The sequence below is a fragment of the Sceloporus occidentalis genome, unplaced genomic scaffold (genome assembly GCF_023333645.1).
Source record: "Sceloporus occidentalis isolate IW3139 unplaced genomic scaffold, rSceOcc1.0.p SCAF_4, whole genome shotgun sequence".
NCBI lineage: Eukaryota > Metazoa > Chordata > Lepidosauria > Squamata > Phrynosomatidae > Sceloporus > Sceloporus occidentalis.
In genome coordinates this window covers 75,718,041-75,743,216 of record NW_028316984.1, presented here as the reverse complement: position 1 = coordinate 75,743,216, position 25,176 = coordinate 75,718,041, and the positions used below count along the sequence as shown (strand labels likewise).

The following is a 25,176-nucleotide window of genomic DNA, read 5'->3' as shown; positions in this document are numbered from 1 at the left end:
AGGTAGAACAAGCTGGAAAAAAATTCTCTGGGTGAATTTTCTGACTCAGTGGCAACTAGAACCTAGATCTCCCAAGCCCCAGTCCAACACTGCACCCTGTTGTCTCTGTACCAGCACCACAATCCTATAAGGTAGAACAAGCTGGAAAAAAATTCTCTGGGTGAATTTTCTGACTCAGTGGCAACTAGAACCTAGATCTCCCAAGCCCCAGTCCAACACTGCACCCTGTTGTCTCTCACTTCGTATGCCAAGCTCAAGCTCTACTATAAGTTTATCATCTCGGTCCCTAACTGCTCTGCTTCATATGCTCCTAGGAACATCACTACCATGCTTTTCACAAAAGAACACTTGACTAGAAGCAAGAGCTTTCCACCCATCCCTTTGTGTATGAGCTGTTGCCCTTGCTGAGCATGTGAATGTCCCTGGGACTTGACTGCACTTCATTCTCTGCCATTATGAGCTATGGCTTGGCAGTGAAAGCACCCTTGGCTTGTTGAGATGGAAGTTGACACTGATGCTCTTTTGGAAATGTAGAGGCATTGACATCACCAGGGTGTGGATCCCAAAGAGTGATCTGGAGGCGTAAGATGTGATGGTTCATCATGTACTTCCAATTTATCCATACTCAACCTCCCCAAAGTGCCCACATGGCTGCCTCTCTCTCTCTCCGCCAGCTGAGTGACCATGGGATCCTTGATTCACCCCTTGCTGTCATGAAAATCCTGTCTCATTTTCCAGACTTTCCAGAATGAAGCCTTTTGTTTGGAGGTGTTATTATCTGGCTGTGAAAGTTTATTTTCTTGGCATCAAATAGGACTGAACATTTCATCACTCATTCTGCTCGCCATTTAATTCAAGGATTAAGATTTTGGTTGTTGTTATTTTTTTTTAAAAAAACCAAGCCACTTCTGGCTTCCTCCTTAAATAAAGTGATGCATGCCATTAACTACACTACATAGCTACACTATTTATGTGACCCACAGACTATATATGGCCAGACACACCTCCGGGTCCTTTGTTTTTTAAGTCTCGGTGGACCTTTTTAGAAATCCAGATATGGGCACTGAAAATGGCCAGGCTGGTGCAGACCTTTAGGTTTGGGGATGGAGGCAGTCCAGTGTCTGGAAGTTTCCCACCTCTGCTTTTAAATGAATTGTCTAGTTTACTGATAATGGAGCAAAACATATTTCACCTTATGTCACAGCTAGCTGGTAGGCATTATTCTAACCTGGTAGTGTTTGTAGTTGTGGGGTTCATAGTAGTTGTCTTGTTCCTTCAGGCTGACTCTGATGTAGGCTGACTTTGATAGGGGGTTTTCTTGGAAATATTTGTTCATAAGGGGTTTTCCATCCCCTTCCTCTGAGCCAGAAAGAGTATGACTTGCCTAAAGTCAGCCAGTGGGCTTCCATAGCTAAGCAAGGATTCAAACCTTGGTTTCCTGAAGTCTTAGTCCAACACGCAAACCACTACTCCAAATATTGTGTGCAGCAGGCAAATAAAATCTGTGGCAGAAAATAAGGACTTTTTTTTGTTTGTTTTTTGGTTGGTTGGTTGGTTGGTTGTTTTTGCAGTGGCTACAGGAATTTTAATCAGGTATTTACTTTTGTGCAGTCCTGTCTGCATCAAATGAGGTAGATTGGCACCCATGAAAGCTTATGTCAGAAAATTTCTTTTCTCTATTAGTCTCAAAAACAGTACAGGATTCCTTTATATCTCTTTATGTAGAATTCATTGTTTGCATTGCTTGTGGGACCAGTGGAGAACTAAATAAGTCCAAAGCCCCATAGAGTCAGGCACTAGCAAAAGGTGGCAGAAAATTTTGCCAGGCTGTGGAATTCAGAACAAAATTAAATTGAAACTTATACATTATTTTAGGGCAGAAAGTTTGTTTAAAAATATTTTGTCCTGGCTGTTTTGGTTTGTCTTTAGCAGAGCATCTGTGCATGTGTGCCATGGAACCCTTATGCATTGCAAAGAATTCAGGGGCATATAATAGAATTAATATATAATTCATATGAGGAACTGGCTGTGTCTGTTCACCTTACTGTCGGGAGTGTTTTCCAAAATGAACTTTGGGAGAAAATACTTATTTAGACTGTAACTCCCAGAATTCCTTCAGCCAAAATGGGCAATTGTTGTCCAAAAAGTAACTTTTCTAAACTACTGCTGGAATACACTACATTTTCCTCTCACACTGTTGGCCTTGCTAGCCTGCTATGTGTACCCTAAAATAAACTTCAAAATGTTATATTTTTTGGATGAAAACTCCCAGCCAACATGGCCAGTTGTAATCCAAATAAGGTAACTTTTCTAAATTCCTTCTGGAACACTGGCACTTTCCTACCACTCCATATTGCAGATGGGAAATAGATTACCAACAGTAGCATTGCTTCTATCAGTGATCCTCTGTCAGGAAAAAAAAAAACCTTGATGAACTTCCAAGGAACATCAGGACTCCTTAGAATAACCTTGCCCAACTTGGTGGCTGCCTAATGTTTTGGATTACAGCTCACATAAGTCCTAGACAGCATGGCCCCTGGTCAAGCATTATGGAAGCTGGCATACAAAATGTTTGGAAGGCACCAGGTTGGGTCATTCTCTGTGTCATAGTCTGGGAACCATTGGTGTTATTGTCCTCACTGTGTTTATTTTTAAGATGATCAAGTTGTGCATTCAGTCCCTGTAGTCAGTAGACACCAGAGGTTTCAACTTATGCAGTTCACAGATCAAAATCAGCCAATTGCAGGGCCAATCAGGACCGAGCAGCAGTAACTACCTAGAGAATGCTGTCTTGGGAGAAAATTTTTAAAAAGCACCTGCTTTCTGGAAGTTCCAGTATTCCCATATTCGTCTTGAAAATTGAGCAGCCTTGCTGTTGATTTTCATGGATTATGTTTACCCTGTGCAAAGATGGTTCTAAAACAACTCTGTATTTTCATTAGTGTGTTCCCCTCTGGTGAACAGGAAGGAGAAACTGTAGCAATACCTTAGGGGATATCAGTTCTGTTTGTGGAATAATCATTTGCACACCATCTTATATTACAACTGGACAAAGACCTGTTTGGTCATGGACATCTTCTGCACCGCATGCATATTACCTGACACAATAGTTGCCTACATGCTGATTGTGCTTGACAGCATGTGTACAGTTTTTCTAGGTGGGTACAAGGCGTGTAAAATGGGCATCAAGACATAGGTGTGGAGCCTTCTTCAAATGTAGGAAGCTGCCTTATGTTTGGTCAATCTATTTTTCAACCCAGAATAGTTTCTCCTCCTCTAGCTGGCAATGGCTGTCCAAGATCTAAGAGAAATGTCTTTCTTCTTGTCGATCCTTTTCACTAAAGGTAGCCCCACACAATACAAAATTGCTATTGAGTTATGGTTGCTTCCCATCAGAACTATCTTGACTGGCTGAGACTATAACTGGTAGTTTACAAGAACAATAGAGATTAAGCACATCTTGGGGAAAAAGGTGGTTTTGGACTAGAGCCTCCAGAATCCCCTGAGATAGCATTGCCAGTGCAATTCTGGGAGTTGTAATCTGGAAAAGCACTTTTTCTGTGGTATGAAGAGAAGTGTTCCCTGTCATTTGTTTTCAGCATCTCATAATAAAGTGTGCATTGTCAATACACACCCATGATTGTGCACACACAATTGCTGTAGTTGTTCCCTTTAATTCTTCTTCCTCTCTTGCCTGAACTATATAGATGGAACATAAGTAGCACCTGGAGGTTAAGGAATAAGGCCTGGGAGAGAAGGAAGGAGGGAGAGTGGGAGGGCTATAGATTGTTTAGATACATTAATGTGTGGTTGACGTAGGTGGTGAATCCTGATTGCATCAAGTGGAAGCGTAGAGCAAAGCCCAGCTGGAGGGGCAGCTCAGGTTCAGCAGTTTGAGTGAATCTCCAGAACCAGCTTGAGGGATCAGGTAGCAGAGCAAGGCAGTATCAGTAACACAGGCCAGGCCGAGTGTGTGCACTCCACCGGATGCAACCCGCTCCTCCACATTCTGGCCAAGGGACACATGATCCCTGTGTAATCTCCCCCCCCCCCCCCCCCCCAAGCTTCTGTGCAGGGAGAGGAAAGGAGGAGAGACCTCTGCCCTTCAGAATTCCAGCTCTCCAGTCCTCTGACTGGAGGCAGACTGAATTTTGAGTTTCCTCCACTCTTTTCCTTCCCATTCTCATGATAAAAGCTGGATGTCTTTTTAAAGTTTTTCTGCAGATGGAGACCACCAAGAGTTGCTACCTGACTGCACTTCAGTCAGTCAAACCAGTTTGAAGTGAAAACTCTCACCAGCCTGTTTTTTTCTTCTTGCTTTCGAAAGCACTGCCTGGTGAGAGTGCAATATTCTGTAGTGCTTTCCTTGAGTACATTTTTCTAGCCCTCCTGGTGACACTATTGGCCAATGTAAGGCAGAGCACCAATTTCCTGCCTGATCCAAAAGAAAGCTCAAAATTGAATTTTGAATTTGAGATTACCAATAAACACGTGCTGAGTAAATGTGCACATTTCTAACTGCTTTGGCTGCCTCCTATGGGATGCTGGGTTTGTAGTTGGTCAGAGGCATTAAGGTGCTCCCTGGCTGAGATTTCTAAAGGCCCCTCCCTGAACTGCATATCCCAGGATTCTATAGGATGTTATCATGGCAGTTAAAGTGGCACCACGGTGCTATACGTATGTACAGTTGACCCTCTGTATCCACAGATTACTTATCCATGGATTCAACCATCCATTGTTTGAAAATATTTAAATATATATATATAAATTCTAAAAAGCAAACCTTGATTTTGTCATTTTAAATAAGGGACATCATTTTGCTATGCCATTGGACTTGAGCATCAACAGGTTTTGGTGTCCACAGGAAGTCTTAGGACCAAACCCCAGTGGATACCAAGGGGCCACTATACAGTCAGCCCTCCATTTTCACAGAACATCCATTTCAAACCCCCCCCCCCCCCCCACGAAAACAGAGACTCACCAATATTCAATATTCAATAGGCTTGAATGGGGCATGCACTGCGGGGGCACACTCCATTGAAAGTAACGGAAATTGCTCTTCCATGAATATTAAAGACCTCAAGTCCGCAAGAACAGAGGGATGACTGTAGTGTGAAAGGGTCCAAAGTAAAAAAGGAACAAGCAAGATTGAAATGCTTGTTGGCTGACTCAGCAGGACTCTTATGATCAACAGCCAACTTTATCAGATTGTTGAAAATCCCTGTCTCGTCCCCTCCACTATATTTCCTCATACTTTAATGTTAAATGATTGTGATCACTGAACTATCATGGCTGCCCCCAAGAATCCTGCAAGTTGTAGCTTGGTTGAGAATTCTGTGATTGCTGTTAAAGATCCTCATACACTACCAAGAACTATATTTTGGAGGGTCCAGCTTTCAGAAGTGCATTGCCATATTAATCTCTCCCAGCAAAGCCAGCAAGGAGCCTTGTGACACCTTAAAGCAGTGGTTCCCAGCCTTTCTAATGCCATGACCCTTTAATACAATTCCTCATGTTGTGGCAACCCCCAACCATACAATTATTTTCATTGCTACATGCAAATATGTGTTTTCCAATGGTCTTAGGCGACCCCTGTGAAAGGGTTGTTCGACCCCCAAAGGGGTCCCAACCCACAGGTTGGGAACCACTGCCTTAAAGGCTAATAGATTTACTGCCATATAAATGTATGCTAGTCCACAAAAACCTCATACTGCAATAAATCTGTTAGTCTTTAAGGTGCCACCATAGTCATGAGATTATTAAACCACTTTAGGCCTATAATTCAGTTGTTTAAAGATGCTGGGAGGCAGGAGAGCCCTTTTAGGTACAGTGGTGCTCACTTTACAAAATCGGCCACATTTACAGGTCTGCTTCTCAAACTGCTCTCATTGGCCCGTTATAAACGGGCACCCTAGGACGGACTCAGTCCGTGCTAGGGTTAGAAAGGGGCGTCTCTTCCAGATGCCCCTAACCCTAGCACGGACTGAGTCCTTAACAAATGGCGGCAGCCGTTCCACACGGCCACCGCCATCTTGACGTAACGGACGCTCTGCATCTGCACGCCACGCCCCCAGAAATGACGCCGCAAGTGCGGGACTAGCGCCTCGTGGCATCTCTTCCAGGGAGCAAGAAGGAGAGCGATTTTCGCGCTCCTTCTTGGCAGCGTCCGGGAACCGCGCCGTTTGGCTGCTGCGGTTCCTGGACACTGCAACCGGCGGCGGCGTGAGATGGCCCCTTCTGGGCCGTCTGTAACGCGCCATTGTTTCATGGAGTTTCATGAAGAAGAGGTCTATCAATAACTATCAGCTAGGCAAGCTAACTGAGATCAGTGCTTGGAAAAGTAACTTTGAAGGTATTACAACAGCACAGCCATTCTTCAAAGGCCTTTGAAAGAATAAGTGTTGAGGTCAAAAAACAGAAGATAAGTTATTCAACAGTATTATTCCATTTTCATTAATTTTATGAATATAAGAAGGAAAATTAGCATTGGTTCCCTCAACTTTGACAAAGGTTTGATTAGTTGAAACTTGAAGATCTTTCCTTGATTGACTCTTCTTATGATAAATTCTGTATTGTGTCCTAAATTCTATATAGTGTCCAAGTTAAAATCTTCAGCTATTCTAAATTTTTGTCAGGTAGTGATATGAATTCATGCTAATTGTTGGTTGACTGTTTGTGATATTAAATGTTTTAACATTTGGGGGGGGACGGGGGACAGGAGAATTGCTACATTTATTATTTATTTAGAGACTATGTATTACTGCTTACTATCAGCACACAAATAAGAATATTTAAGAACAAGATTCATACATCTCCTTTAAAATCTCAAGTTTTAAGGACCAAAAACACGTGAAACAGCACAGTCTTATCTGACTGCTGGAAATTCAAAAAGATAGAGCCAGCCTGATATCTCTGAAGGGGGAGTTTTACAGTTAAGGTTCACACTGAAGACTTAGAAGCTAGATCTCCCACATCCCATTCTAGCAGTCTAACCATTAGAACATACTGACTCTGTTAAGCTTCCAAGAAGCATCTGGTGCCAAACAGGGTGCTGGACTAAATAGACCTTTGCTCATATCCAGCAGGGTGTGTACGCTTGTGTTTATAGTCATTTTCGTGCATGTGAGAGACTATGCAGATCCACCCAACCCAGAATCTCAGCAGTTTGTTCGTCTGATCATGTGAGCTGAGCTATCCCTGAAAAGGGAAAGCTAAGATCCAGAAGGCTAGGGAGGGAGGGAGAGAGAGGCTGAGACTGTGAAACAGTTCAAGGGGCTACCATCTCCTCCCTTGCAGGTACACACACATGCACACACCCCCTACATATATATCCTTCCCAACCTAGAGTGTTCATTCCCCCTTGATGGCTGCTCATATGTCCATGCGGATTATCGAAAAGGAATTAGAACTTGGCGAGAACTTTCCTGCCCTGGCTTGCTGACAGATTCCAGGTTCAGAGAATTTGTTTATACTTTTTGTAATTTATAACACAGCAACATTTATATGCCCAGATTATATTTCTCACTCTGATAGCCATGCCTGTGCTGCCCTCTTCAGGACACATGATAATATTGCACTGAGGTTGAAGCAATCATAAAAAATTAGAGATGGACTTGTAGTAAGGAGGCGATCATGTCAGTAACAGCAGGAAAACTGATGCAGTCGTACATGATAATTAGCACAATGGCACCATTGTGCATGAAAATGCTGCTTCTTCCATCTCTTTGTCTAGTTCAGTATTCTTGTGTTGCATTCATGGGAAGAGTTTGGAAAACTACTTTACAAAGTGACTTTTTCTATTACTCATTGTGGTGTTTTGAGAGTAACCTGTTTCTCAGTTATAAAAATGAATAATTTGGTACATTTGTAACTTGTCAAATTATTTATTGCATACTCATTATCATTCTGTTACTTGTTGTGTTAGTTCTGAAATATGGCTTTGGTGCTGGATAGATGGGAGTTTGAGACGCCCTCATCACGTACAAGGGCTGCCTGGTGGGCAGAGCGCCCACACGCCCGGCAGCCCTCACATGTGACGAGGGCGCCACAGCTGTAGCATGCCTGCCAGACGCGGTGCGTTATGGTTACATCACAGCTGTGCAGCCTCCAAACGGGGCTGCGCAGCTGCGACGCAACCGCCCCATCTCTGGCGCTTTGCAGCGCTGTAAAAAGGAGCCGTCTTTTTGGGCTCCTTTTTTCCTGCACAGCAGCGCCGCGCAATTTGTATGCTGTGGCACTCCTGCGCAGGAAAGAGAGGCGCTGAGGAGGCACCTCTTTTTGGTGGTATGTACCCCGCCCTAGTTACACTTGTGTTAACAAAACAGTAACTGATTACAAGTATCCAAATTACTTGTAATACAATTATTCTGCACTCTACCTATGTACAAAAAAACATGGCAGTTGTACCCCCCAGCACATCTGGATGTCCCAGTTCCCACTGAAGGATGGGAGAGGCATAATGGAACAAAGCAAACTAATGTCAGGCAACAGTATTTGACAAGACCAGTGTATCTCTCAAGCCACTTATACCTGTTCCCCTGAATAGGACCCTCGACAAACCAAATGGCTGGCATCCTGTTAGTATCTAAGTTCCTCTACAGAAGGAATCAGACATTGTTGGCCAATGTAAAAGTTTGTATTCAGCTGAAAGTTGTGGAAGTGAAATTGTGCATGTTGTACCATTGCAGATGCACACACTGTGATGCAATCATGCTTTCTACATTGGTTTGCTGATTCCATTGTGCAGTGTTGCGCTTCATCAATGCACAGTCATTGCATAACTCAGTGAGTGTAATGTTCCACTTCATCTCCTTCATGTAGGCCAATATGTATTTTAGATTGTTGTTGTTATCTAGTCAAGTCAAGTTTATTGTACTAGCCAAAGGCCATGACAAAATGAGCATATCAAAAGGCATAAAGCATTTAACATTCAAAACAAAAGACACAGAATACAGAGGACAAAAAAAATGTCCCAACATTTAATGTGCAGTTAAAAATAGTTAACAGTTAAAAAAGGGCAAATAGAAAAAGGGACATCTTTCCTGGATATTAGTAAACAAATATGATATAATCATTAAAATCTAGTTAATACTTGGCGTCTCCCTGACAACTTATGGCAATTTTATTTAACTCTCTCTTTCTAATCTTTTTTGCAGCCATGACAAACCTAGCCACTCTATGTGTAACATAGTCATTGGTGTCACTCAAAAGGAATGGACCAAATCAACAGTAGAGGGGGGTTGGTGTCACTTGGTGTGTGTGTGGGGGGGGGGGGTAGTGGAGATAGACTACCTTGGCCCCTGGAGATCAACACACTCTGGTGTAGCTGCAGCTGTGCTGAAGCCCAAACGAAAGGGACTACCCCTCCCAGTAGCCACCATCTCTGGAGAGGGCAGTGCCAGGGCCCCAGAGGTTTGTTTGGGCTCTGGCGTGGCTGTAGCCCAAACATAAAGGACTGCCATGGCTACTGGGCAAGCAAGAAAGGGACGTGATGCCCTTTCTCACTCACCCAGTAGCCTCACCATGTGTACCACCCCACTGGCATGGGTGGTCCTCCTCTGGAGTGTCACCCGGTGCACTCTACACCCTCCACACTCCCCTAGTGATGCCACTGGTGAGGATGCTAGTGCTGGTATTTCCTTCCAATAGCAAGCTTTGGACTGAGCCTCTTTGCTGTTGAAGGAAAGCAGCCCTGACTGTTGCTGTGGGAAGGCTAGACTCCACATGACTGGCTACATTTGGGATAGATCATTAAAGACAGGAGGAAGTGGAGTCAGGTCCTTGCTTCAGCCCTTTCAGCATTTTTGGCAGAGCTTTAAAAAGAGCTCTGTCACACTGGTCCAGTAAGAGAGATCTGTTTACCTTACTGTATCACTCTCAGAAGGTACTAGTCTGTCAGGCCTGGTGATCAAAGCGTGGGGTGCCCCATATCCCAAGGTTCTTTTGTTGCAACATAGAATAGGGTTGATGAGAAAGGGGTAATCTGGTTGAACAAACAGAGGAGGTTCACACAGCTAGAGAAATTATTTGAAAAACCATCCCTTGTCAAGGTGACAGTATGAACACAGAGCCAGACAAAGACCCATATTCCAAAATAGAGATTTTGGAGCTATTTCAGAACAAGGGAATGCAAGGTTTCTGTGTTGGCTGCAGGTAGATTTATTACTTTAATATTAAGTAATAGCTCCAGTTTTGTTTTGCCTTTGTTTTTTAATTGCCCCTGCACCTTTTAACAACAGCCGCTTGCATAGTACAGTCAGCTTTCCGTATCCATGGTTTTTTTTATCCACAGATTCAAGTAGCCATGGTTTGAAAATATTTTTAAAAGGTATAAATTTCAAAAAGCTCTGTGCTGAGAAAGATAATTTGCTAAATTTCTGTGGATAAAGTAGCGGATTAAAAGGCACAAGTTTGGGGCCAATAAAAAAAATTGCACATCAACAGAATCCCAGTAGATACACTTGCACTATGAGTCATTAGGGGGCGGAGCTAGCAGACTAGCTCTATATAACTCCTTCCAGAGCCGTGCGGGATTTTTGATTTTTTTTTAATCCAAACAAATCTACACCAATGGCATCAGGTTAGGAGCAAAACTTGAGTCAGAACCTTGCCTTTAAGTATAAGCTAGCATCCAGGACATTCCTATAAAGTTATATTCCCAGAAGATTGAGCTCATTGCCAGAGACTGGTGAAAAGGCCAAGTCATCAGGGCCCTTAACGTTGGTGTTTACCAGAGGATTTCTTGTGGAAGAAGCCCACAGTCCTGTTTCAGTGATTACTAAAGACTTCGCAGTATGGTCACTGAGGGAACAGCTGCAGTCACCTGCAACACTTGTGGGATGTTTGTCTTCTTGCCTACAGAAGTGGAGAACTTCACACGCACCAAGTGCAAGTTGGTAGCACTCTTGGAGGAGAAAGTACAGCAGCTGGAGTCTAGAGTAGCTACACTTCAGCATATTAGAGAGCAAGAGGATTTCATGGACACAACAGAACTAACGATCTTGGATGAGTACCATGCAGAGGAAGTTGCTGGAGAGAAGAAGGTCACTTCCCATAGACAGGAGGCAGACAGCTGGAGGAAGGTCACACAGAGAAGTAGGCCAAGAAGGGATTGTTCTGGAGCTTGTAGCTAGAGAATCGATTTGAAGCTCTTTCCCTTATCAAGGAGGATGAGGAGGAGCAGCATGGACAGACTTCAGGGACAGAGCAAGGGAGCCTGGGAGTCCCACCAGAGGGAACAGTTACTGCTAAGCCTCGGAGGAGGCGTGTGGTCGTAGTGGGGGGCTCCTTGCTGAGAGGTACAGAAGCAGTGATTTGTAGGCCTGACAAGATGTCTCGAGAGGTGTGTTGTCTCCCCAGGGCAAAGATCCATGATGTGACAGAGAAGCTAACAAGACTGGTCAAGCCTACTGACCAATACCCCTTCCTTTTGGTCCATATGGGAACCAATGATACTGCAAGACACAGCCTTCAGAACATCAAAAGGGATTATGAGGCGCTTGGTAGGAAGCTGAAAGAAATGGATGCACAAGTTGTCATCTCGTCTCTTCTGCCAGTTGAAGGGCACGGTCCAGGAAGGGAGAGGAAAATAGCGGATGTGAACAACTGGTTCCACAGATGGTGCCACCAAGAACGATTTGGATTCTTCAATCATGGGCTGTGGTTCCATGAGGAGGGATTTCTTGCAATGGATGCCCTAACCCTAGTACGTAGCTAGTACATACAAAATGGCGCCGCCCATTCTATATGGGCACTGCCATTGGGACGTCATGACCGGGCTGCCTCCAAATGGAAGTGACGTCCTGGCATCATGCGAGAGCGCCCTTTCCGCGGCGCCGGAAGGAGCTCCAAAACGGAGCTCCTTCCAGGTTTGTGTCGCTGGGCACAGCCTTTACACAGCTGCGCCAGCATCACAAAAGAGAAAGGGCCCGAGCGGCCCCTTTCTCTTCGTCCCCGCCGCTGTAGGGTGTCTTTGGGGTATGAAGCCCCAAGGACACCCCTTTCCAGGCCGTGGGGAAGCGGCCTTTTGCTGCTTCCCCACGGCATGGAAAGCGGCGGATCAGGGTCCCAGAGGCTGCCGCTGTGGCAGCTGAGGCCCTGATCCGGCAGGGAAAGGGGCAGGAATAGGCTGCCCCAAAAGGGCGGTCTGTAAACCGCCTTGGTTAATGGGGTGCAATTGGTGGGATCATTAGGTGGAAGTGACCATGTTCTACTGGAGTTTGTTATACACTGGAAAGGAGAAGCCAGACATAGTCAGACATGCATTCTAGACTTTAGGAGAGTGGATTTCAGTAAACTTAGAAAAACATTGAGAGTGATCCCATGGTCAGAAATATTAAAATATTAAAAGTTCAGGATGGATGGGAGTTTCTCAAAAGGGAGATACTGAAGGCACAATTTCAAACAGTTCCAATGAGAAAGAAAAATGGGAGGTGTCTCAAGAAACCAGGATGGATGACTAAGGAACTTTCAACTGAACTAAGTTTTAAATGGAACATGTATAAGAAATTGAAAAAGGGGGAAATCACGAAAAAGGAATTCAGAGAAATAGCAGGCATGTGTAGGGGTAAAGTTAGAAAAGCTATAGCGCAGAATGAACTCAGGCTTGCTAGAGAAGTTAAAAACAATAAAAAGGGCTTTTATGGATATGTCCACAGCAAAAGGAAGAAGGAAATGGTAGGGCCACTAAATGGAGAAGATGGCAAAATGTTAACAGGGGAGAGAGAAAATGCAGAATTACTCAACACCTTCTTTGCCTCAGTCTTCTCAGAAAAGGAAAAGTGTGCTCAACCTGAGGATAATGGAGCAGAGGACAGAAAAGGGGAATTTCAGCACAGAATAAATAAAGAGATAGTACAGGAATATCTTGTTAATCTAAATTAATTTAAGTCTCCAGGACCAGATGAACTACATCCAAGGGTATTAAAAGAACTGGCAAATGTAATATTGGAGCCATTGGCAATAATCTTTGAAAACTCCTGGAGAAGTCCCAGCAGACTGGAAGAGGACAAACATTGTCCCCATCTTCAATAAGGGGAAAAAGAGGATCCCAACAGTTATCATCCAGTTAGTCTGACATCTATACCAGGAAAGATTCTAGAGCATATGATTAAACAGAGAGTCTGTGAACATCTAGAAGGCAATGCCATAATCACAAAAAGTCAACATGGGTTTCAGAGAAACAAGTCATGCCAGACAAACCTTATCTCTTTTTTTGATAAAATTACCAGCTTGGTAGATGAGGGGAATGCTGTGGATATAGTATATCTTGATTTCAGTAAGGCCTTTGACAAGGTTTCCCATGACATTCTTGCAAACAAGCTTGTAAAATGTGGGCTAGACAAGGTAACTGTTACATGGATTTGTAATTGGTTGACCAGCCAAACCCAAAGGGTGCTCAGCAATGGCTCTTTTTCATCCTGGAGAGAAGTGACCAGTGGGGCCCCACAGGGTTCTGTCCTGGGCCCAGTGCTATTCAACATCTTTATCAATGACCTGTATGACAGAATTGGGAGCATACTTATCAAATTTGCAGATGACACCAAATTAGGAGGAATAGCTAATACCCCAGAGGACAGGATCAAAATTCAAAATGATCTGAATAGACTAGAAAGCTGGGCCAAAGCTAACAAAATGAAATTCGACACGGAGAAATGTAAAGTACTGCACTTAGGGCAGAAAAATGAAATGCACAGATATATTATGGGGGACACCTGGCTGAACAAGACTACATATGGAAGGGATCTAGGAGTCCAAGTAGACCACAAGTTGAACATGAGTCAAAGGCCAATGTAATTTTAGGCTGCATCAATAAATGTATAGTGTCTAGATCAAGAGAAGTAATAGTGCCACTATATTCTGCTTTGGTCAGGTCCCACCTGGAATATTGTGTCCAGTTCTGGGCACCACAATTGAAAAAGAAACTGGAATGTGTCCAAAAGAGGGAGACTAAAATGGTGAAGGGTCTAGAAACCATGTCCTATGAGGAACGACTTAGGGAACTGGTGATGTTTAGCCTGGAAAAAAGAAGGTTAAGAGGTGATATGATAGCCCTGTTTAAATATTTGAAGGGATGTCATATTCAGGAGGGAGCAAGCTTGTTTTCTGCAGCTCCAGAGAACAGGACCCGGAGCAATGGATGCAAGCTCCAGGAAAAGAGATTCCACCTCAACATTAGGAGGAACTTCCTGACAGTAAGGGCTGTTCAACAGTGCAACACACTCCCTTGGAGTGTGGTGGAGTCTCCTTCTTTGGAGGTCTTTAAGCAGAGGCTGGATGGGCATCTGTCAGGGATGCTTTGATTGAGAGTTCCTGCATGGCAGGGGGTTGGACTGGATGGCCCTTGTGGTCTTTTCCAGCTCTACTATTCTGTGATTCGATGTCTGAAATTGCAACAGAGTACTGGGAAATGTTTGCTTTAGTTATATCGCTGGTGAGATCTGTGCTGGGTCATGCTCACATTCTTCTTTGGCCAGAAAGTGTTTCCAATCCTGAAGCCATTTAACTCTGCTTCTTAACATGAGTCAACTGACATGTTTTTCTTTCAGCTTTCAAGGCTGTTGTAGAAAGAATCTCTCACCTTGCTTTGAGTTTGTGTGTGCAAACTCACCTGCCTGTATTTCTATATATTGCATTATACTTTTAGTCACACTGAGAAATGCCACAGTGGTTTGAACCCACATAAATCGAGGGGGGAGCAGAATTATTGGTAGCCACTGGCCAAGTTGGCTGATGGATTCTGAGAACTATAATCCAAAAAGACAGTTTCCCAAGCTGTGAGTGCACGTGTTGGCTGCATCCCAGCCTTTCCCAAGCAGCCATCATTTTAATGTGTTGTCCCTTCAGCCCAGCCACCATATGCAGTGCTGTTCGGTCCATATAAACTAATCCAGACTAAATTAACATATATATTTTTTTTAAAAAAAGTCTAGAGTAGTGGAACATTTAACATGCCTTCCCCCCAAAGCAAAAGGGGAGCTAACTTGGATGGCATGAACCAACTTAAAGATGATTAATGTCCTGATTCTGTGTAATTATTCAAAAGTCATTGTCTGCAGGGCTGGGCTTTGGTTTTCCAGGTCACAATCTAGAGAATATTCCCAATGCTTCTGAATTTCTAAATGCTATGGGAGACAGTTTACGCTATTCCCGTTTCTGTTGTCCACTTATCTCTCTGACCTCCTCTGGCAAGCAGGAATTGGATTAACTGCACTGCAGTTAGGAAAGGAACAGTGTATGTATGTGTGTGCATATATGTGTGTATGCGTGCCTGTGAGAGAGACAGAGACAGAGTATGTATATACACAGCTGACATGAAAAGTTTCTACACTGCCCTTTCACAAAGCTTTGAAGACCGTCTACAAAGTAGTAAAATATAAATTACATCTGCTGAAATCCTATTGGGGAGTTAGAACATGTAAGCGCACTAGTTATGATGCTTTACAGTGACTCTCATCTCAAGCAGCAGCTGTTGATTGGGAAGCAGCTAAATGATGTTCCCATCCCCTCCCATGAGCATTCTCAGGTGTGACAGGCAGATGCAGGACTTCTGTCTCAATTCCCTTCACACTAGAGATCACTCAGGTGGTGGGCAGGGACCATCAGCCAGCTGCTTCCCAATCAACAGGGGAACATTGCTTGCCATGCCTGCTGCCCACTAAGTGGGGATTGGGGGAGCTGTAATACTCTATGTATCTTCTAAACTAGAGTGTGTTTAGGGATCGTGAATACAAAACAGTCATGAGTGTGCAACTCTAGGTTACACATCCATAACTGCCCAACAGGATTCCAGCCATTCTCTTTTTAAAAAAAAAAATCAATAGTGCATTTCCCCATAGGAATCTGTAAAGGTCCTAAGATCTATAGAAAGGCTTCCCTCTCAGTTCTGTCACCATCACAGTCTCGCTTGATGAGCAGGACACCAAGAGAGAGAGGGAGAGAGACTTTTCAGTGGCTGCCCCTGCCCTCTGGAATGCCTTCCATGGCAGGCTAAGCTGGCCTCCTCCCTGCTTTCCTTTCACCACCAGGCAAGTTTTTATTCAAGCAGGCTTTTAATGTATAATCGTGTCAGGGAGGCTTTTATACGGGCTGTGTGTTTTAGATATGTTTAAACTTTTGTATGTTTATGTGATTTTATACTGTTTTTAGCTAGTTGATTTTATTTATCTTTTAAATTTTTATTGTAAAATTTTAAAAATGGTTTTATATTGAGCTGCCTTGGGACCTTTCTGGGAGAAAGGCAGCATAGAAATGAATTGAAATGAAATTTTAAAATTTAACAGGCTAAGAAAAGGCACCCAAACAATAACAATATTGTGTTAGGTGAGCCTTCCAGCGGAGGGAATTCCACAATTGAGGTGCCTCACTGAGAAGGTAACTCAGATGGTAGGAATGTTTGGAGGAGAGCCTCTAAAGGTGGCCTCAGTACAGGGAGGTAATACTGACTGGAGAGGAGAGGTGGGATAGCAGAACTATTAAATGTCTTTTGCCCTCACCAATTGTCACATCACCAACAGCCATTTCTAAACTATCCCCCTCTCCAACAATTGCAATGAGAAATCTAACTCTAAGAACTAGTGGCTAGGCTTGCTTTTTCTATCTTCTCTCTGCATCCACTTTCTTAGAATCATAGAGTTGGAAGCGACTACAAAGGCCATCCATTCCAACCCCCTGCAATGTGGAAACTCTCAATCAAAGCATACCTGACTTGGTGTGTTATATCTTTTTTAGATGTCAAGTCTGAGGCAGGGACTGTCTTATTATTGATGGCTGTGAGTCTGTATTATCTCCTTAGCTATGTAACCACCCTAGTTATGTCCTAGCCAACCCCAACCCCAGTCCTCACTTAACAGGCAGAAGCCACTATGAGTAACAAGGCTCTGTTCTCCTGTCAGTTAGGAAGCAGCTGACTGACATTTACACCTCCTCTTGTGAGCGATCTCTGGCATGACAGTAAGAAGCAGGACCTCTGTCACAATTCCCACTCACATCAGAGATCACTCATAGGCTGGAGGAGTGGAAGCATTAGTGATCTGCTTTCTCATCAACAAGAGAACAGATCCCTATCACTCTCAGTGGCTGGTCCCCAGTAAATGAGGACTGAAGGCCTTTCCTAGTCCCTATGTATTCCCTAAACTAGTGAATGCATAGGGATCATGAGCCTAGAACAATCACAAATTGTAATTATTTTGCACAGTAAGCAAAAATTTCTCTGCAGAGAAAGTTATCTCCTGTACAAAATTATTTTTGTGCAAAAAAAAAAGCTGTTTTCTACACAGTTGATGCTGGGTACTAAGCAAATTAGCCACATGCAGAATTTAGGCAGAATAAGTACCAAATTGCATTTACATTGGGGTATATCAACACTAAAAGAAATTGTTTTCAACCATTTTTTGAATATTTTCAAACATTTTCCCCATCCCTAAGAATCTACAACAAATGGCTCTCTCCATATGTCTTAGTCTGCTGCTCCTGTCAGCCCCTAACCAGCATGGTGCATGGTTCATGGTCCAAAAAGATCTGGAGGGCCACATTTGCCTACCCTTGCCTAGATGGTTGGACAATGGAGGAAAGTGATCTTTTGGAAGAGAGGTGAATGTGGATAAATTTTCACAAACATCTGGAACTGTTCAGATACCATGAGAATTTGGGGCCACATAAATGCTCAGGAGACCATGTGCTTCTAAGGCTATGAGGGTAGCAAAGTTTCCAGTTGTCCTTCATTTCTTTCAGTCGGTATGTCATTATATTGTTTCCCTACATTTAAATCCCACCCATCACCCCAGCTCTCAGCTGCTCCAGTAGCATTATAAGCAAGTCTAATGAGAATGAACAATGCAAGATTCCATAATCCCTGGGGTTTAGAGCTTTATTTCAAGGTAGAACCAAAAATAACCCCCCTTTTGCTAAAGGGCCATATTAAAGGTCAAACTTTGGCTAAGTATAGGCTGTCACCAAGTCGCTCCTATATATAAACCACTCTGGAGCTATGAACTTGTCCATCTGTTAATAAGATCATATTGGCTGGGATTAAAGAATTTGACTGTAACCAGCAGAGAGTTTAGAAGGCAAGATAGATTTTCCCAGGGGAATTCACTGCCACAAGAAGGTGGAAAGAATAATTAAATATGAATTACTTTCTGGAATTCCTGGTTAAATCTTCTGTCATAATAGTTTTTCAGCTGCTTTTTTAAAAAAACCGTTTCTTTCTCCCCCTTCCCCTTTCCCCTTTTGTCTTCAGTTTATTTTAGTTGCTGCAAACTGAGTTCAAGGTAAAACCATAGTTTCCTCTCCATTAACTCAGCAAGGAGGAGAGGAAGGAGTGGAATCATGCACCTCCCTGTAGATCCAGGCAAAAACAAATGGCTGCAACATCTCCTGCCTTCTGTGTTCTTCCTCATTACTTTTTGTCATTATGACCATACTCTGGTCTTCTTTGGCCACTCATGTCCCAGTTTTCATCTCTGAAAATGCTGAAAGGTACAGAAGGATAAGATAAAACACAAGAGGGAAGGGGGTGTTTATCAGGACCATGGTAAGCAGCATAAAAGAGATAATTCCTTTTCAGAGGCAGAATATCCCCTGAAATTTCATGACTGGACAGTGAATTGGATCAGCATTTTACCTGCTTGTAAAACTCCTAGGGCAACTAATGGGCCTGGCACAGTTAAACTGTAGGTCTCAAGGCAGTGTTGGTAAGACTGACCATTGAGATTCCCTGATCTCAGGTGAGGGGGAGGAATCTCAGGGCAAGACCACTGTCTTGAAAAGGGTGTGTATATATATATATTCCTCATTACTTGGTGCTATTTGTTTTAGTGCTATACTCTGTGTAACAGTGATTGATGCTCAGTGTAACATGATTAATTGGCATCACTTGTAAAACTAGTCTTATAACCAAGGCCAGATCTCTGTGACATCCCTGGCTCTCAGGTTTTGGCCCTGCAGTCTTTAGGCCTGCAGTAGTTTAAGATATTTTGGACCTCTTCTCCCAGAAGCCTCATGTACAGTGGGGCAAAAAAGTATTTAGTCAGCCACCAATTGTGCAAGTTCTCCCACTTAAAAAGATTAGAGAGGCCTGTAATTGACATCATAGGTAGACCTCAACTATGAGAGACAAAATGAGAAAACAAATCCAGACAATCACTTTGTCTTGATTTGGAAAGAATTTATTTGTCTTGATTTGGAAATAATTTCTTGGAGGGCCCCAGCGATGGCATCGGGACTCCCAGAGGCCCACTGCCACCGCCGAGCCCTCTTGGAGGGCCCCAGCGACAGCATCGGGCCTCCCAGAGAGGACCTTTCTTGTGGTCACGCAAGACTTCGCCTCTAGGGCGCCGCCATTTTGTTTTTCAAAATGGCAGCGAAGTGTCGCACAACCTCGGGGAAGGTCGCGCGAGACCTTGCCACCATTTTGAAAAACAAAATGGTGGCGCCCGGGAGCCGGGAAAAGCCGCAATCGGCGGCGGCGACAGGGGCAGGCAGGGGCCGTCCAAAAGGCCTCCGCGGGCCACATCCGGCCCGCGGGCCAGAGGTTGCCGACCCCTGATATATACTAAAGCTATTCCAATTTCTATTGCACATATCATGTGAAGATATTCAGAATCTGAGTTTTGCATGTTACACAGAAGCAATGTTGGTCTGCCTGGATCCTGTAGCAGTTGTTTCAATAAAACAACTAAGTACATCAGGGATGAGAATCAGCCAACATTCCTCACCATCATCTGTTCTTGCAAGGAATTATGGCACTCACAGTCTATCCGTATCTGGAGGTATCAGCTTGAACTCACCTCACAAATGAATCAAGTACATGGATGAGAAAAGGTGATAGGTCCAAGCGTATGCTGAACATTCTCTGTCTTCTTTCCTCCCATCCAGAAAGAGAATCCCGTGAACATGAGGAGCCAACCACCTCAGAGATGGCAGAGGAGACCTACTCGCCCAAAATGTACAGGAACAAAGCCCATGGGCGTATCCCAGAGCACAAGGCTGAGGCCCTGAAGAAGGATCGCAGGAAGAAGTATTCTTTAGCCAAGTTTGTGGGTGGGGCGGAAAACACTGCATACCCACGAGTGGCTGCTCCTGAGCTCAGACCAGAATTTGAACTGGTAAGTGCAAGGCCCTCCCCAGAGCTCCATAACCCATCTTCTCCTTTTCCTTCATTCTCTTGTTTTTCCAGCACTTGTCATTCATTCTTTCTATCTACACATTTAACATAACTACCATGCTTGTGGAGTGGATAGTTAAGAGAACAGTTCAGAGAGGGAGTTTGTTCTGACAGCTGAAACTGGTATCTGTACATATTTCCTTTTGAGATCTGTGGAAGAAGGGGTTTTTTTTCCTGGTCCTACAACCCTCACAGGCACATTTGGTGAGAACATGGGAGGGAGTCTTCTCAGTGGCTGCTCCCAGGCTATGCAGTCCCCTTCCACAAGAAGTGTGGTTAGCCCCATCTTTCTTTAGGAATGCAATGAAGCTGAATCACCCAGATGTTGATATGTCTGTGTTTCTTCCTGAGAGTAATATATATACAGTCGGCCCTCTCCTTACACGGGGGATCCGTTCCGGATCCCGCTGCGTAAGGCGAATTCCACCTATGCTCAAGCCCCATTGGAAACAATGGGGCTCGTGCATGGCGGTGTGGCGGTGCGCCCTGCGTGCTCCCCGCGGCTTGAGCGCATATGCTCAAGACCACATATGGCGCGCCCGCGTATGGCGTGGGCGTGCTGTATGTTTGTACAGTGTATCTATATAGCTCCACATAATAAATAGCCTAATAGCACCAAAGAGCCTACTCATTTCCCATATAAATGCCTGAACCTCCAATATTTAGGAGTTTAGCCCACAGCTAAAAAAATCGACATACTGCTTCCAAATTCAATTCTAATTTGGTCTGCATCTGGGTATTATCATAAACATTTTGCCACTGACACCGCTAGCCAGGTGCAGCCCAGATAACGTCTGAGTAGAATCCGGGCCCAGCCAGGCAATTTGCAAAGCCAGGAGCTTTCTGGTTTTGAAAAGAGCCCAGCTGAGTCCGTGTCAGCAGCAAAATGTTTCTGATAATGTCCGGATGCAGCCCACATTAGAAATGAATTTGGCAGTTGTATGTCACTTTTTTTAGCTGTGCACTAAACTCCTTAGTCATGTCCCAAACTGCAAGAAATTTTAGAAGCATTCAGAAAAGGCAGTAGGCACACCCCTTACAACCTCAGATAAGTCAAGTCAACCTCAGTGTGGCTGTGCCCTGTTCAGTGGCTTCTCTGTCACTCTTGAGAACTCAGAGTTTCATCTTCATCAGTATTTAATGTCTGGGCACTATCCATTCTCAAGGTCAAATGAGACATAAAGAGGAATACATATTTTGTCCAACAAACCATTTTTCTTCCCACAGCATGCTGTCTGCAGTGATGTGTGCCTCAGCAATTAGATTTGCAAATGTGTGCCTCAGCAATTAGATTTGTGTGCCTCAGCAATTAGATTTGCAAATTAAGCTCATGTTTACCTTCTAATAACTAGTCACAAGGTGCAAGATACAGAGATGAAGTAAATCACATGGTATGATAAACAGATGTCTTTCATCACTGAGGAAAACACCTCTGCAAAAAAAGATGATAAACATGTTGTTTTGACCCTGGTGGCTTAGGCCCTGTTCAGACTGGCACTTTGTGCCAGCCTGTGGGCAGAGTCAGGGGACTCTGCCCCCAAGGCATCATGATGCCAGACAGTGTGTAGCATCATGGCACGAGTCCGGCGCTGCATCCAGATGATGCAGCACCAAGGGGTGCCATGCAACTGCACTGCCGCAGCTATGGCACCCTTTGGAGGGTGCAAAAAGGAGCCACTTTTTGTAACTCCTTTTTGTGCCCTCCAGAGGCCAGATCGGGGCCACAGGGTGAGGTTGCTGCAGCCCTGATCCAACCAGGAAAGGTGCTGTTGTAGTGTCTTAGTGTCTCTTTTTCTCTTTTTTCAGGGTCCATGCCGGAGGCAGATGGAGGCATCACTGCAGGAACTGAAATCAAGCCAGCGAATGATTCCTCGTGCTGTCCACCTTCCCAATTGTGACAGGAAAGGCTTCTACAAGAGGAAACAGGTATAGGCCAGTATCCAATACACATAGAAATTCTTTTTGGATGATTGTAATCTAACAATGAGTTTAAGATTTCTATTTGAGTTAAGATAAAGGCGTGGGAGGTAAGCAAAGATGCTTTCTGTTATTTAAATTAGTGTCACAAGAACAGATAATGTAATATAGAGTCTATGAACTATTCTGGTTTTGTGGAGAAAGGAAGTAGTGTAATAGGAACAGGTAAATGAATGATCGAAAAGTATGTATAGAGGCGGGATCAAGGGAATAATTATGTGATTGTTAAGATGAAATTCAATTGTGTAAAGAGAATAAACTTTAATAAAAAGGGGAAAAAAGAAATTCTTTTTGGATAGGATGCAGAGGGCTCTTTGTTTGCTCTTACACTCCACTCCAAAATATCCTCATGTCTGGCAGCTATCAAGTCCCTGAGGGGCTATTATTGCTCCTTCTTACCACAGAGAAGGGGAAGCAGACAAGAGGGGATTCACACCATGAGGTTCTGACTGCTTTGAGCTTTGGGGGGAAGGAGAAGGTGGGTGCACTCCATTTGAAAGCATGCCCTCATTTCTTCCCACAAATGAAGGTGAGACCAGATGCTTCTCTTTGATCTGAAGTCTCCTCCCTTCCTGCCCCACTGGTAAACAACAACAGCAGGGGCCCTCCTGACAGCTGCCAGGGTGGTGGTGAGGATGTGGAACTTCACATGAAGAACTACAAGGACATGTAAAGTCAAAGGGCCTTTTCACACTGCACAGTTATAGCACTATGATTCTGCTTTAGCAGCCATTGCAACATCCTGTGGAATTCTAGGGTTTGCAGTTGATGGAGGGGCACCAAATTACCAATCCCAGAATTCTATAAGATGCAGCCATGGCAGTTGAAGTGGAATTATAGCACTATACTTCTGTACTATGAAGCGGCCTCAAGAAATATGCTTTGCAAAATAGGAGGAAAGCTTATCTGTGGACAGGGATGGGGATAGGTAACCTTTTCAAGCTCTGGAAAATGACATCATCATCCTGGGGAAGATGCAGTTCTCCCCCTCAACTTTTCTTCTTTGTGATCTTCTCTCCAGTGCAAGCCCTCTCGGGGCCGAAAACGTGGACTGTGTTGGTGTGTGGACAAGTATGGACTGAAGCTTCCAGGAACAGATTATGTAGCTGGAGACCTCCAATGTCACAACTTTGACAGTGGCAACACTGAGTGAATGTCCCTCTTACCTCTCTCTCCCTGCCAGAGCCCTTCCCCACCCATCTCACCCACCCACACCTCACGACGCCCCCAAGAGACCGATTCCTTTCATCTCATTTAAAAAACTGAGGACCTCGGAATCTACAGCATGTCATCCACTTCTCTCAATGGCAATGACAGAGACTCAAGGAGAAAAGGAAACATGTTAAGCCAAAAATTAAAATGCAGCAAATCAAAGGGGAAGACGATGATGAAGAAGGTGATGATGATGACAATATGCCAGCCACCTCCCTTGGGACATGGCCCTGCACAAATCTCATAGGCCAACTGGCTTGCACATAAGTCCACACAGCTATCAAGACAATATCAGCACAGGAAGCTCTCAGAAGCACTTGAATTGTGTGGATTATTTTTTTAAACTTTTCTTCTTTCTTTAATATATAGGGGACTTCAGACTTTTCAAATCAGAAAAGTACTTAGTGTGACCAGGAGAATTCTAGGATAAGCAGGCCTTGCATACATACACATATAGGTACACGTATATATACACCTACATGTGTATGTATATGCATTTTTGTATCCTGGCAACTTTTTGAGAGTACATTTTCATTTCTGCTCCTGAGAAAAACAAATTAAAACACCAGGACATACAGCAGGAGACAGAGAAACCAAATAATTAAGAATCAAATGCTTTCAGTTTCCATTGGGGGGTTTTCCTTGGGTACTAAGAAATTTGACCTGATTGTTTCAGGTGTCATTGTGCATCCTTTTCCCAGTATAAACAAATGTGTGCACATGTTTGTTCTTCAGTAAGCATGCCTCCTTCCTGACGCACAAGAGCCCCTTTAACTTTAACCATGAGTGAAGGCCCACAAACCTATTTAGGGTTCCTTGTGTAGGTTCAAGGTATTCAAGGGGTTGTGTATCTGCATGTAATACTGTAGCAAATACCTTTCAGGTACTTTAAGCACAATGTTTTCATTGCTTACAGTCAGCTTTACATCAACAGTCCTGTGAATTTCCATGTCCTTAATAGCCTAGAAAACATTATTACCCTCTCTGTCTTTTTGCTGTAAGGATGAGGTTGCACAAGGACAATTGGGAGAGGTCAGTTTGGGATTCCTAACAATCACACTATACTAAACGTGCAAACCCAGTTCACAGTTAGAGAAATAGTTTCCCTTCTTCTGATATCTGTAATTTTATCTGAAAGCCTCTGTAGACAGAGGCCTCTGGTCGTTCAAAGTGTATTTGAGTAATTGGCTGTGAGTAGCTTCTCCTTTTTCCTTGACAGAGGCTCTGAGTCTCTAACACCTGTTTGCCAGGCAGAAATGCAGTCGGTGTGGTTTTATCCCCATCACTGCATCTTTCTATTGGGGAAAGCTGTATCTGTGGAATTTCTGACTGTTGTGTCACTGGGAGACACATGAGGCCTGTCAGGACAGAAAAGGTATTAACTCTAGCTGTGAGAACAAACAGATGGCACATATAAACTGCCTGCAGAAACCATTGATTTGTCAACTTTCACATTCAGGCTTGGGCAGACCACTAAAGGCTAAGCCATTTTTTTAAAAAAAATAATTCTTGTTGCTATTGTTGTTGTTCTTTTTGCTGTTGTTTTTTAAACTCCTTGGTATGTTTCTACGGACACTGCCATGACAAGGGTCCTTCCTTTACCCATAAGAGCAAGTGTGAATGCAAGAAAAGGATCAGCACCAATAGAAAGGACTGACTGAAAGAATCACTGAATTGAGTAGCCATTGAGAAGCATCAGGCCACTGCAACCTAACCAGAAATGGCACCCTTTGGTAAGCCTTTCTTCCCAGAGGAGGACTCCAAAGGACTTGAGGACACTGGTGTGGCTGGCTGCAAGCACTTCTGGACAACATGCTAAATCA

General features: G+C 43.9%; 1 protein-coding gene across 2 annotated transcripts in view; it reads left to right on the top strand.

Moving 5' to 3' along the window:
* Positions 1-24,226, top strand: part of LOC149314009 (insulin-like growth factor-binding protein 5) — a 51,779-nt gene extending 27,553 nt beyond the window's left edge. For both annotated transcript variants that reach the window (XM_089520360.1, XM_089520359.1), the window contains exons 2-4: positions 19,876-20,105; positions 21,971-22,090; positions 23,163-24,226. In XM_089520360.1, coding sequence (XP_089376486.1) covers positions 19,876-20,105; positions 21,971-22,090; positions 23,163-23,294 — 482 coding nt within the window. In that variant the 3' untranslated portion in view covers positions 23,295-24,226. The remainder of the gene's footprint in view (positions 1-19,875; positions 20,106-21,970; positions 22,091-23,162) is intronic.
* Positions 24,227-25,176: the final 950 nt, after the last annotated feature.